The following is a 14,427-nucleotide window of genomic DNA, read 5'->3' on the forward strand; positions in this document are numbered from 1 at the left end:
AACGTTTATCTGATGTACTTCACACTTGGCGTGTGTATTGCTGGGGACCCAAGGAAGTGCAGTGTCGATTTGGACACAAGACACAATAAGTTCAATATGAATAAACTTTGACCAAAACAAACAAGCAGCGTGCGCTCTGTGCAGCAGAGCTCTGTGCAGCAATATTATGGATGCTAGGTCAAAAGGTTGGAACACGGGTTACCATGGTGAGGAAGATGCCAAACTCTGGGTCCATGTCCACCATATCCCCGTCGGTGAAAACAAACTGCGTCTTCTTGTTCCTCTTGCACTGCAGGACAATGTATATCTGCTGCGCAGCCACAGACAGCACAGGCAGTTCGATGCGGTTGAACTCGTCGAAGCAGCCCCAGGCTCCTGACTGGGCCAGCCCTGGAGACATCGAGTGTGTGGTACTTTACTTTGTTCAGACCTTTTCTAGTACTCTAGAAACTACTGCTTTGGCAATGTCTGTTTTGTACATTTTCCATGCAAATTAAGCTATTTTTAATTCAAATTGAGGGGGAGAGAGAGAGAGAGAGAGAGAGAGAGAGAGAGAGAGAGAGAGAGAGAGAGAGAGAGAGAGAGAGAGAGAGAGAGAGAGAGAGAGAGAGAGAGAGAGAGAGAGAGAGAGAGAGAGAGAGAGAGAGAGAGAGTTACAGAGACGGATAGAAAGAGAGAGAGAGTTACAGAGACGGATAGAAAGAGAGAGAGAGTTACAGAGACGGATAGAAAGAGAGATATAAAGTTGATCAGAGTTGACACACTTCTTTTAATTCCGGCCTTGTGGGGACATAAGATCACTCCATGTTTACCTACCTTTGTAGATCCGTCCCAGTCCTCTGTAGTCCATCTGGTCAGAACAGTTGAAGACCACTACATACTTCCCAAGACAGCGACCCATGTCTTTAGTGGTCTCGGTCTTACCTGACACACACAGTATAAACATGTATGGAGGTGACCACTTTGGACTGGTCAGAAGAAGAAGCAGTGTGTGACTAATATGTTCATAGTTAAGATCTGAAATTCCTGTGTTGAATTAGTGATGTTATGGCATTACAACGGATTAAAAGGTGCTATAGGTAAGGTTTGAGAATTGTAAAGAAAAATAACCGAAAAGAGCAGAAGAGATCTGCAATTCAAATTAAACAACCAAACAAACATCTCCCTCCCTCTCTACCCTCCCTCCATACTTGGTCTGCCATTCAGAAGTTTTGCATTTCCCACACCTGCGATTAACATGCAAGATGGATTCCCCATACCAATCATGTAAGAGATGCATTGATATTTCAGAAATCGGCCGGGAGCAGACTTAAAGCTCAAAAGGCTCATGCGGCAGATGCAGTCAAATCAAAGCGGATATTCTCTTAGTGCATTCTTTCCAGCCCATTCCTTCATTAAAACATGCAGAGCGCGTTGATTGATCTGCTATGTGTGTGTATGACAGAGGCATGGGAGCCGGTGGTGGCTGGAGGTTTACCTGTCCCTGCGGGCCCGGCCGGAGCCCCGCCCATACTCATCCACAGGGCCTGGGACAGGGTTATGTAGCACCTGGAGTGAACACCACCTCAACACATCACACAAGGACTCTTCAAGGGTTTTTTGGTTTTGTTTCAGCTGGGTTTTTTTTTTCGGTATGTTTTTGGATCTTGATGTTGTCAATCAGATTAAAGCTTAAAGTTATCTTCAGGTATCTTGAGACGTCACATGACTTGATATTTTCTTTAGTTACGGCTATTTTTATTGTATGAAATAGTTTGGATTGGAAGTGTCTTGAAAATGACCTACGGTTAAGGCCAAATGTTGTGGGGTGTTGGTGGTTGATGGCTGGTTTAAGCAGCCTCACAAGAGGACAAGTTCGTATTGATCACATGCTCTGTATGTAACCAAGATTCATAGTCGTGAAGTGACAAAGTACAAATACTTTGTCACTCTGATTAGGTATAGTTTTCAGGTATCTGTACTTTACTTGTCATGACTTGTCGTGACAACTTTTTACTTTTACTCCCTGCTTTTTAACACAAATATCTGTACTTTGTACTTTATTTATTTGGCATATGTGTGTGCATTCCCAACATCAAGACAGATTTTTGCTGACATTGAGCAATCACTTTCTAAAATGCATTTTTTTTTTACTTTGCCTTTCTAAAATGTTTTTTTTTAACTTAGCCTTTATTTTCTATCTATTTTACTTTTTACTTATGTATTATTTTCTTTTATTGTATGACAATGTTCATATGTGAAGCACTTTGAGTCTGCCTTGTGTATGAAAAGTGCTATATAAATAAAGTTGCCTTGTCTTGCCTTATTTTCAGCATATTGTTGATTTTATTTGAAGTTAGAATGGTTTAACTCTTACAGTCTTGAAATTATTTAACATAAAATTAGGCCCAATTAGCTTTGCACAGAAAGAAAGATGTATAAATGTATCTTATCTTTATCATACCTTACATCACTACACACACCTTGTTTGAACACCTGCCTGTTTAGGTTTCTGTGGTGTGTCTATCTGAATATGCAGGTCACCTGCCTCTCTTCACTGTCTGTGTGGCTCCTATCTGACTGTGAGCGAGGTGATAACATCTAAACAACTGTCTGTGTCTCCTACCTGTCTGTGAGCGGGGTGATGACATCTAAACACCTGTCTGTGTCTCCTATGTGTCTGTGAGTGGGGTGATAACATCTAAACAACTGTCTGTGTCTTTACCTCTCTGTGACTGGGGTGATAACATCTAAACAACTGTCTGTGTCTCCTACCTGTCTGTGAGTGGGGTGATGACATCTAAACACCTGTCTGTGTCTCTACCTCTCTGTGAGTGGGGTGATAACATCTAAACACCTGTCTGTGTCTCCTACCTCTCTGTGAGTGGGGAGATGACATCTAAACACCTGTCTGTGTCTCTACCTGTCTGTGAGCGGGACAATAACATCTAAACACCTGTCTGTGTCTCCTCCCTTTCTGTTAGTGGGGTGATGACATCTAAACACCTGTCTGTGTCTCCTATCTGTCTGTGAACGGGGTGATAACATCTAAACACCTGTCTGTGTCTCCTACCTGTCTGTGAGTGGGGTGATAACATCTAAACACCTGTCTGTGTCTCCTACCTGTCTGTGAGTGGGGTGATAACATCTAAACACCTGTCTGTGTCTCCTACCTGTCTGTGATTGGGGTGATAACATCTAAACACCTGTCTGTGTCTCTACCTGTCTGTGAGCGGGCTGATAACATCTAAACACCTGTCTGTGTCTCTACCTGTCTGTTAGCGGGGTGATGACCAGGCGGTCGGTGCAGCCCAGGTACTCGTTGCAGTAGACGAACTCCACGTCGGTGATCTGGATGATGCAACGGTCCGTGTCCTCCTGGAAGTAGAAGCGCGACTGCTTCTGCCACTCGAAGTCCAGTGGGGATCGGATGTTCATGTTCACCTAACGGAGAAAGAAGAAGTATGAAAGGAGTTCTGAAAATCAGACATCTTAGTCCTCTACACCAGTGATTCTCAATCTCCGGTCCATGGACCGGAGCCAGTCCATAGACCCGGTAGTACCTGGCCTTGAAATATTTCCAGAAAAGAAAAGAAGAAAAATATATATGAGTCATGTTATTTCACACATAGACATAAAATCAATCAACATGCAACTTAACCACTGTAAATTAAGGACTGTAAATGCACTGTGTCTTTGCACTACTTTTGTTGAGTGACTTTTATTGTGACTTTTCTTGTGTTTCTCTTATAAATTATAGTTTTTGTATTATTGCATTGTTGAAGGGAGCCTGAGACTCAAGCATTTCATTTCTGTGGCTTTAATTGTTGTGTATATGACAAATAAACCATCTTGAAAAACAGCCCAATCCTTTGTTTAAAAATGATGCATCTTAAAATTAAGACATTAAAATTGACCGGCCCTCCAAATTTCTTTATTAATATGCCAGTCATTGGAACAAAAATGGTTGGGAACCCGTGCTCTACACTATCCACTAGACCGGAGTCTAAGAGACCAGTGTTTCTCAAAAGGGGGATGCGAACTAGGGGTACTTTGAAGGATTTAAGAGGGTACTTCCATCCCAGGGGGTACTGAAATAAATGCAGTCCTTTTTTGTTGTTGTAAAATTGGTTATGAACAAATGTAAAATCACACCACCTTCATTAAATGAAATGAAATCGGAATATAAGATGCCAATACACATCTAGCTGCCAATACATCGGAAATAAGTGGAGCTGGGATGGGGGCCCTCGCACGCTGTAGCATCAAGGCAGCGGTTTTAGAACCAACGTACCCGACTCTCCGGCCCCTCTATCATAACTTTAAGATTGGAGGTCTAGATGGTACAGTCGGCAGGGCTCAACATTAACGACTGGCCGACTGCCCGGGACGGTTTAAAGTAAAAATCGGGCAGCCAGATAATTGAAGCACCCGACGAGACAAGTAAGCTTTTGCAACAAAACTATCGAAATACAGAAATTAGCAAATTATAACGTGAATTGTGAATCATCCGTCCTTACCTGGCCGCGGCCATTTGCCTTTGACAAAACACGATATACGAAGTTCGGAGGATGATTTAATTCTTCAGTTTGTTGTATACTTATATAGCAAGTCGGTTTGTGCATGCATCGAAAATAATAATAAGGCGTCTCAAAATCCAAAGCCATCAAACGATTAAAGATCCTTCGTTCTTTACGTGTAGTACAGAACCAAAATCCAGTGATAGTATTTGAGGGGTTCTAAAATATATGAGGGGACAGGTTAGTTAATTGTTTGGGGGACAGGTAAAAATGGACTGCCACTTGGCCTACAGGAAATGTGGTGCAAAAATTTAACGTGTTAACCCTGAGTGTTTCTCATCCATCCTATCTGCTCCACCCACCAGATCATCGAAGATGTCCTTCTGGTGAACGTGGATGGTGATGAGCGTCTCGTACTTGGTCCGCTCGTTCCTACTCAGGTCCCTGGTCGTCATGTCGATCAACTCATTGAGAAGGTCCAGGAACTTCTTATTGGTGGTTTGCATTATCTGTCGGCCAATGAAAAAACATTGGTTGGTTTTCTTTTATGAGCCCACGAATACATTGAAAATGTAAAAGGAAGCTAATAATTGATCAGAATGCATTACATTTCATGACATAACATTAGATTGCATTCCATTGCATTCCATTTGATTTGTACCTCAAGAGGTCATCGTCACTCCCGTGTACATTCTACCCTCAGTCCAACATGAGATCATGAAATAGCGCAGAGAGCTCAGAGGGCCATGAAGCAATACCATATAAAAGGTAGCTAACCTTAATCTTTATATGTTTGCTCACGTAACTGTTTGTTGACGGCTCAGAGCAGTTAGAAAGAACAGGGGTGGACACCACATCTTTTTGGTAATATGCTGCCTCCTATTTGTTTGGAGGTCTTATTTTGGAAAATCGTAGCCGTTGCACCTATTTTACATCAATTAACATGTTCACATAAAGTGTGAACATGTTAATTGATGTAAAATATCTCTCAGACCAACTTGGCTGACATGGATCCACAGACCTTCTTGTCGCTCCTGCTGAGCTCCAGGGCCTCCTGGGCGTCATGGGTCCAGATCATCTGCAGCCCTAGCAGGCCCACCTGGGCAGGGAAGGCCGATTCGAACTCCAGGATTTTGAGGCCCGGGTCGCTGATGGCGTGGTGGGCCTGTCGGATGATCCCGTGCAGAGTCTGTCTGATCCCGTCCAACAGCTGGCCCAACCACACCTCCACGTTACCCTGGACGTAGCACCCCACCCAGAGAGAGATCCCCATGGTTTACTATGACCATGATCACAGCAGACCTGGTGCCTGCAGCAAGTCAACCTCCAAACAATGGGTGAACCTGGTTCTGGTCTGGAAGCAGCTGATCACGTTTTGAAGAACAAACTACGTCTCTTCTGTGTGTCGAGCATGCATTTAAAAAGCTGTCTTTGGAAAATAGTTTATGAGAACGTGCATTCGTATGTGTGTGGGTTTGTGTGTATGTGTGCGCACATATGTGTGTCTGCATGTGTGTGTTTGTGTGTGTGCGTGTGTGTGTGTGCATTTGTGTGTCTGTATGTGTCTGTGTGTATGCATGCTTGTGTGTGTAATTGTGTGTGTCTGTTTGTTTCTTTGTGTGCGTCTGTATGTATGTATGTATGTATGTATGTATGTGTGTGTGTTTGGGTGTGTCGGTGTCGGTGTATGTGTGTGTTACCTGTGCCAGGACGGGCTGGTGCAGGTCCACACTCTCCCCCTCCTGAGACAGGAAGGAGAGCATCTGGTCATAGTTCTTCTCACTGAACCCCAGCTGGTTCACGTTATCAAACAGACTCAACAGGTGGGCCTGGGACACACACACACACACACACACACACACACACACAGACACATCATTAATGACATGGTTAATTTTTACAAACAAAGAAAGTTCAAACATTACAGAAGGAGTGACAAAATACCAAATGTGTGTGTGTTCTGGTGTGTATGGTATTGCAAAAATGTATTGAATGGTGTTACTTCATGTCCATATATACAGCCTTAACAGTATATTTTGTGGCAGTGGAAGCTGTATCTGTACTGTGTAAAGGAATGGTATTGCCATTTTGGCGGGACTAGGTGAAGCTGGCTTATATATACCCGGCAAGGCAAGCATTTGACGGATGGTTAGTCTACCTGGTTGGTGGACCTAATGCTCTGCTAGAGCAGAGGGACCCTTTAGAGGTCACTCATAGGCAATATATGTTCTACTGTTTGTTTTGTTTTGTTTGTGTTTATTAAATTATTCAAGCGCTCATTAGCTTTGGTCGCAAAGAAGCTTTTATAGGCCTGGCCCGGTTGGTGTCCCGACAACCTGTATGGTGTGTGAGTCGGACGCCTGGCCAAGTATCTCCAGCAGGGCAGGGTCGGACACAAAGAAGAAGCGCGGGAACACAAGCCTCTTCTTCTCCAGATAGCCTGACAGAGACTTCTGACACACCTCCAACTGTTCCAAAAGGTGGGGCAAGAGCTGGGGGCGGGCAGAGGGGAAGAGGTTGGAGCAGGAGGAGAAAGAGAAAGAGAGAGGAGGAAGAGGGGAGGAAGAGAAGAAAAGGGAGAAGAGAGCCACGAGGAGAGAGGGGCGGAAAGAGGAGAGATGGGAGGGAGGAGAGAGAGGAAGGAGAGATGAGCGAATGGAGGGGAGAAGAGAGAGTAAAAGAGCGGGGAGGAGAGAAGAGAGGAAAGAGGGGAGGACAAATAGGAGAGAAGAGGAGAGGAGAATAAAGACAGATGAGAAGAGAACAACCAGATATTAGAAAGTGGGAAGAAGAAATATCACAAAATCGTATGCCTCAGACAGTATCATGGAAAACAACAATGTGGTGTGAGGTGTTGCTGCCAGGCTCAGAGGCCCGCGGGTACCTGGTTGAGGGTCTCGTCCCCCACGCAGCACTGAACCACACCGGGTATCTCGTGGGCTCTCTGCATGATCTTCTGCCATGACTTGTCAATGTTCTGGAAACGCTTGGCCTCCTGAAGCATACACATGCCTCGGTTGAACATATCTGTCCGTCTGTCTGCAGTATCTATCTACTGCTGTGTCTGTCCATCTAGACATCCATTGACCCCTCCCTCCGTCCATCTATCTATTCCTCCATTGCAACATCCCTCCATCCAGCTACCTGGACATTGATCGCTGTCAACCTCGACTGGACGGGTTACATGAATACATAAGGACATTTAAAAGAAGGGTACAATCATTAACCATTATATAATGCAATGTTATGCATTATGATTTAGCATTTACAGAGAGGTTAGAGTTAGGGTTTAGGTTTAGGGTTGGGTTCAGGGTTAAACATAACCCCATATGAACACCATAAATAAACATGAGGAATGACTACTAGAGACATTATTTAACTGTTAAAGGGGACATACTATGAAAACAACACTTTTCCTGGGATTCGGGGTGTTGTTTTGGGTCTCTGGTGCTGCCACAAGCATACAAACTTTGAAATAAGTCGATTACTGGCTACCGTAACTAATATAATAGAGGCACCAACCAATTTAACTTAACAATCTCCCTTTTTGATACTTGGCTGTTTTAAATTTGTTTGCGTCTCTATTATATTAGTTACGGTAGCCGGTAATCGACTTGTGTAGACGTACTGGAAACATGGACCTACAGGTAAAGCACAGACTTGGAAAACAGTATTTTTTAATAAACTCCCACTACGCTAACTAAGTTGTTGCTTCGTTTTATGTATTGGGACCGTAATCATGCTACTGCAGAGGTTTGGGGCTTTTTTGAGCTATATTATTGGTTAAAAAATTCAGATTTGGAAACGTTCTGCGCTGCCCCTAGCCAATAACATGGAAGCCAAACATTGCGCCGGTTAAACTCTTATTACTAGGGATGCACGATAACTTTTTTTTTAACCGATACGATAACCGATAACTTTCAGCTCCTAAAGGCCGATACCGATACCGATAACCGATAACACACACACATATCCATTTATATGATCATGACCTAAGATCATGACATTGTCGCGCAGACATCAGTAGAATCAACTGGGGGTTTAGGATGGCTGGCTTGCAAGGGGTGGGATATGGCGTAGGGTCGAGGTTCACAGTAGACTACGGCCCCTGTCACTCAGGTGTGTTTTGGTCTGACCGCAGACAGCAACGGAGGCAGAATGGGCAGAACTCATCGCGATCATCTTAAATGTTGCTGCAGCGATGCATCATATATTCCGTTGCATCCACAACATCCGCATAAATCGATGAAAGATTGGAGCATGAGTTACAGACAAATAGAAGAAACAACGAATAAGGAAGGCGTTGCGAACGACTGCGTTACCGGAGGAAGAGAATCTTTTTTTGCTTAATTTCACATCTAACAAACACTGGGACAAATGTAGTTGATTTCTGTGTTTAACTGAGAAAACAGGGAGTGGAAGGCCGGGACCCTATAATGTTCAGCTAACTGTTGTCAATACTAAGTGTTAATGTGTGTGCACGGGAATGGCAGTGTGTGTGTGTGTGTGTGTGTGTGTATGTGAGTGAGTGGACGAGCGAGGAGAGCGAGCAGTAGCGTGTGTCAGTTTAGTGAAGTAATGAACAAGTCCGGTTGTGTCTGTGCAAACGTGTATTGTAACGTTAGTGAAACTAAGAATAAAGTACCCAGCCTGTCAATCATCGGCGGCCGCTTCATTCCGACCATATTCCGACCTATAAGCAGACCCACAGCCGGTCAAAGGGAAGGGTGGTACCCCCGAGAGAACATCAACGTCTCCACAGGGAACGTCTACCCTGTGCTCCTCGACTACGGTCTGGGAGCCGACAGCAGGAAAGGTGTAACATAATAATAAAAAAAAACATTTTCTATATCCGAACTCATTAACTATATGAACTCATGTATTGTAATTGATTGTATGATGTGTAGGCCTACTTTTAGGGTTACGATAAGACCTTTCATTTAGCGTTAGTGGGAGCGGGGCACTGAAATTATAAAGGCTATGTTATCGGGGCTATTCGTCATGATATCGGACTTATCGGAATGACGTAATAATTTCTGTTATCGGCCCGATAATTATCGTGCACCCCTACTTATTACTCTCTCGATTATCAACGAAAAAAGGGTCTGGAGGGCTTATTTGATGTGTGTACATGCCAAAAAAAAGACCCTGGGTTAAATTTTCGCCTGAATCATGCTTTAAGGGACTGAATCAGAGGGGAATAGTGGTAGGCAAGATTTCTATTTCCAGCAAAGCTTCAAAAACATGTTTTCTGGAACTCACATACTATATTTACTTGTTGGCAAAACACCATAATATCTCTCCTTTAAGTTAATGCTTTTCACTGCATTAAAGATCAAATTAATGGTAAATGAATGTACCGCTATTCCAATGTGTTACCACTGTTTACCAATGTTTAATTGTGTAAAAATGAAGTCACTTACATGAAGTGTTGTTAAATGTGTAATGAGAGTGGATGTGATCTGTGTAGTAAACTGTAGTCTCCCTGGTCCTCATACTGACCTGAGGAAGCTGCTTGGCGATGTCCCCCCCTACAAACACGGCCTCCAGGTAGATCCACAGGTTTTGCACCGACATCCACTTCTCGATGACCTCCGTGGTGTTGGACAGCTTCTGGATCCACAGCTGGATGGACGGCTTGAAGGGAATGTTGTACCTGAAGAACAACCAGGAGGTCACACTCATTCAGTGGCGGTCTTAACATAGAGGCATAGGTAAGCGGCCGCTTGGGGCCCCCATAGTAGGGGGGCCCCCAACCAGCCTCAAAAAAATATACATATATATATTTTTTTTTTTGACAAACAGAGACGAAGCAAGACGAGTCTAAACGCAAAAACATAATAAAGGGTTAGGAAATAAGTTACCCAAGCGGCTCAAATAAAAAGAAAAGCGAAAAGACACCAAGTATTTGGCAACGCTGCCAAAGATGACATATTTTTTTACGGCTACTGTTGGGGATACAGACAGGAACAACAATGTCCAAAGCATTGAACATGCTGCTACAGCAGCTAGCTGTGAAGTGACCTGTGAGAAGACATCAATAAGTAGGACTCTGTGTCAGAAGCGTGTGATGTGGAGAACAGTCGATCTCTTCTCTCTCTCTTTTTCTTTTTTTTTTAAAATATGTATATAGGTTTGTTTGAAATGTTCAATCTCAAGTGCAATGCCAATTGCAACCTCACACATACAAAGTCAATTATTCCTCTTGGCAATATTATCCAGCACACCACACCAAAAAAGATGGCTGATGCCACCACAGAGTCATAAAAGGTACTGACTGTTTGTGGGGGTTTACCATAACTACTTGTCTTGCAGTTATATTGATACTGATTTGATCTTAAAATAAATAATAAACAGTGCTGGTTTTCCTGGCATTTTGGTAAAGACAGGTGTTATCTGAAACCTTATTCTCTGTTGGGTTCCATCGTGACTATTAGTTTGTGTAGTGCTACACTTTGTGTGTTCTCTGCTTTCCATCTTCATTTTGGATTAAAGAAGTGCATGCAGGGTTTAAAGGGGAAGATTTTTTTCTCATCTCCAACCTTTACTGCCGCGTAGATTAGCTTTGCCTGCCTATCCACCATTCAGTCTTTTTTTTTTCTCTGTTCTCTTTTAAAGATGAGGTGGGCCCCATACATATCTTCGCCTTGGGCCCCCAATTTGCTAAATCCGCCACTGCACTCACTGACTCACAGTTATGACAATAGTTGCTTTATTTGCTATAGAGCGCAACAGTGGGGTGCCAGAAGTAAAAATCCCATTCATTTTTCCGTCCCTCCCTCTGTCCCTCCGCTGTGCGTCGGGACAGACAACGCCCCTTAACTGTGGTATAATGACCGTATACCACAGCCTGTCGTGATCTATTGCTTAAGTATACCCCTTCCCAATATTCATGTTCACACTACATACACAAATATGATCACTTTGGTTATGTTACCCCGTACATTTTGGAGTCCTTCTACAAGGAGCACATGCTTCCACAGCTTGTGTAGAACTATCAGTGGACTAAACATTTTTTGTAAATAGTTAATAATAGTTAATTTCTGTGATCAGTTCACCTTTGTTCACCCTAGAGGATTTCTACGTTGTTCAATAATAAATTATTTTTCTACAGCTGTTCTAATGATTATATTTGTTATTGTAATATTTTTCAATTTACTTTTTGGGAGGCAATGGATCAGCGTTCTCGCCGCGCCACCTGTCAGTACCTGGTAACAGGGAAGTTAATGTTCCAAAACTTTAAAGGAAATAATAATTTCATTAAGGTTTACAAAGTGATAGAATTTTGTTGTGGAACTTTTTATATTCAAACACCAATTCAAATAAATTTTATTGAAAGGAAAAACTGAAAGTTAGTTATCCAAATTAACCCCAACTTCTTTAATTAATGGATTCTGCAGATTCACTAGAGCACAGCAGAGCTGCACCACTACATCAGCATTGCTTCGCAAGGTGTGCGGAATGAAAGGCAGGATTTTAAATTCCTTTAAACTGACATTTGCCCTTTCAACATGGATCCTGGTCCGTGCAATGTCTTTGGTTAATTTCACCTCACTCTTAGTCAACCTGCCATGGTTCAGAAATGGAGGGATGTTGACACTGACTCCTTCTGGCACAATGTCTCGGATTAGAAATCCCTTGTCAGCAAGGATGAGATACCCCGACCTGAAGACCTCCAGGATTCCACTCTTAGCCATGATGGCCTTGTCAGAGACTGATCCAGGATAGAATTTGCTACAGTATGTAATGACAGCATTTGGTGCCACACCTAGCAGGATTTTAAATGAATGCATGCCTCTGTATTTTGAGTAGGTGTGCTTCTGAAGGTCCATGGAGGATGGAGTAGCAATCTCGACATCAGTGCAATCTATTATCATCCTGCAGTTCCGATACATCTGGAATGATGAGGGTTAGCTTGTGAGGTTTTTCTCCCGACTTGGCACAGTGGTCATAATGTCCTTGAACCACAGCTCGTGGAGAACATGGATGAATGTTAGCACGATATTGGTCACACAAGAAGAGCTGCACTGGAAAAGCTGAGCAAGATGCAGGTTGGTGTAGTTATGACGAAGCTTCATCAGAGTCATGAAGACTTGGTCATCCAGTGACAGGGACTCTACCTTCCAGCCAGCATAATAGATGATGGACTCTGTGAATCTCCTTGTATAGCCAACAAAGATGTTGAAAATTCTTCTGTCTGGGAGGCCAGTTTCCATTCTCAGGACTTTCTCCTCGAGGGTCGATGCAGACTTGAAACGTTGACATTTTGGTGTCTGCAGTCCCACCCTGTCAACAGGCACACTCTCCTCCACCAGCAGACTCTCCTCCATGGGCTGACTGCCCTCCACCAGCAGACTACTATATTGTATATATATATATATATATATATACACGCTATAGACACTTAAAACTCTTTATATAAGGATTTTACGAAAAGTGGACGAGATAAATGCATGGGAACTTTACTTCCGGCGCCAGAGCTGAGCTGAGCGGTCACTGTTACGCTCTATTTAACATCATCATCTTTCAGCATCTAACTGTTTTAATTCTTCACTTTTTCCACAGATTTATCTTCTTCTCAAGCTTTTAATATAACCCTTCCTTCCTACCCCCTCTCCACCCATCTCTCCTTCCTTCCATCCTTCCCTCATTCCCTCGCTCCCTCCATCCATCTTTCCTTCCTTTCCTTCCTTACTTCCCTGCCTCCATTCCTGCTTATTTTACGCACCTAATTTCATCCTTCTTCCCAAGCCCTCCCACCTCCCATCTGTCCGTCCCCCCAGCCCTCGCCCTGTACCTGTTGCTCAGCAGAGAAGCCAGCACCATCAGGCTGTCCTCCATCAGGGAGATCTTCTCCGCCGTGTCCGTCCCCTTCAGCAGCAGCTCCCCCCGCGCCCTGAAGGGGGCGAAGGTGAGCGTGTGGGCGCCCCACTCCGCCATCACGTCCTTCAACTTGGCCTCGATGTCCTTCTCTTTCGTGGCACTGATGCACACGTCCTGCACTCGCACACACATGCACACGCACGCGCACACACACAGACGCACACGCACACGCACACACAGACAGACAATATGTGACACTAAATAGAAGAACGTACTAGCTCTGACAAAATGTTTCTATTTTTAGAGAGCCTACAATGAGATCATTTTCTCTAATCTGTATTTACCGGAAACATCACTGTTATGTGCTACTGTGTGTTACTCATGGGTCTCTCTAGGCAGGGCCAGCAGCATGGCTCCCATTCACCAGTCTGATTAACATTTGTAACACAATAAACCCAGTTTTCTTATATTTAATCATTGTTTGTTTACTTCATGTTACTTCCCTCGAGCCGGGTCGTAACAATCACATACAAAGTTATAAGGATAAGCATTGTCTTAATACTACTTGGTGAGTTCTGCAACGTTCTATAGAGTAGAAATGTATTCTGGGAGAATACCTCAAGGTCCTCCTTGCACTTTAAGAGCGGGGCCTCCAGGATGTTCTTCAGGCAAAAGGTGTCTGACTCCACCTGGAAGCTGTGCCCGGTCATCTCACTGATCCTAGTCCAGTGTCTGGGCAACATTGCCTAGGAGAGGGAGGGAGGAGAGAGGAGGGGAGGGAGAGGAAGAAAGAAAGAAAGAAAGAGAGAGAGAGAGAGAGAGAGAGAGAGAGAGAGAGAGAGAGAGAGAGAGAGAGAGAGAGAGAGAGAGAGAGAGAGAGAGAGAGAGAGAGAGAGAGAGAGAGAGAGAGAGAGAGAGAGAGAGAGAGAGAGAGAGAGAGAGAGAGAGGGAAGAGAAAATATATGGAGAGTCATTGGAAATAAATAAGCCATGATTTTAATTAGGATTTTGTTGCCGTTTTACCTAAAAAGGGAAAGATACCCAAGTTGAACTGAATAAGTAGAAATCTGCCCACTCTTGCACTGGCATATCAACTACCAACCCA

The 14,427-nt window shown here is 43.7% G+C and overlaps 1 protein-coding gene across 1 annotated transcript in view; it reads right to left on the reverse strand.

Moving 5' to 3' along the window:
• The window catches only part of dnah5l (dynein, axonemal, heavy chain 5 like), a gene marked incomplete at its 5' end in the record, with an annotated part of 93,279 nt that overhangs the window by 52,764 nt on the left and 26,088 nt on the right, over nucleotides 1-14,427 (reverse strand). The window contains 12 exons of the mRNA XM_084474872.1: nucleotides 203-390; nucleotides 817-924; nucleotides 1,478-1,548; nucleotides 3,251-3,423; nucleotides 4,862-5,008; nucleotides 5,521-5,736; nucleotides 6,200-6,328; nucleotides 6,836-6,991; nucleotides 7,384-7,494; nucleotides 10,002-10,155; nucleotides 13,297-13,496; nucleotides 13,940-14,068. Of these exons, the coding sequence (XP_084330998.1) occupies nucleotides 203-390; nucleotides 817-924; nucleotides 1,478-1,548; nucleotides 3,251-3,423; nucleotides 4,862-5,008; nucleotides 5,521-5,736; nucleotides 6,200-6,328; nucleotides 6,836-6,991; nucleotides 7,384-7,494; nucleotides 10,002-10,155; nucleotides 13,297-13,496; nucleotides 13,940-14,068 (1,782 nt within the window). The remainder of the gene's footprint in view (nucleotides 1-202; nucleotides 391-816; nucleotides 925-1,477; nucleotides 1,549-3,250; nucleotides 3,424-4,861; nucleotides 5,009-5,520; nucleotides 5,737-6,199; nucleotides 6,329-6,835; nucleotides 6,992-7,383; nucleotides 7,495-10,001; nucleotides 10,156-13,296; nucleotides 13,497-13,939; nucleotides 14,069-14,427) is intronic.

Source organism: Micromesistius poutassou (assembly GCF_964030765.1).
Source record: "Micromesistius poutassou genome assembly, chromosome: 11".
NCBI lineage: Eukaryota > Metazoa > Chordata > Actinopteri > Gadiformes > Gadidae > Micromesistius > Micromesistius poutassou.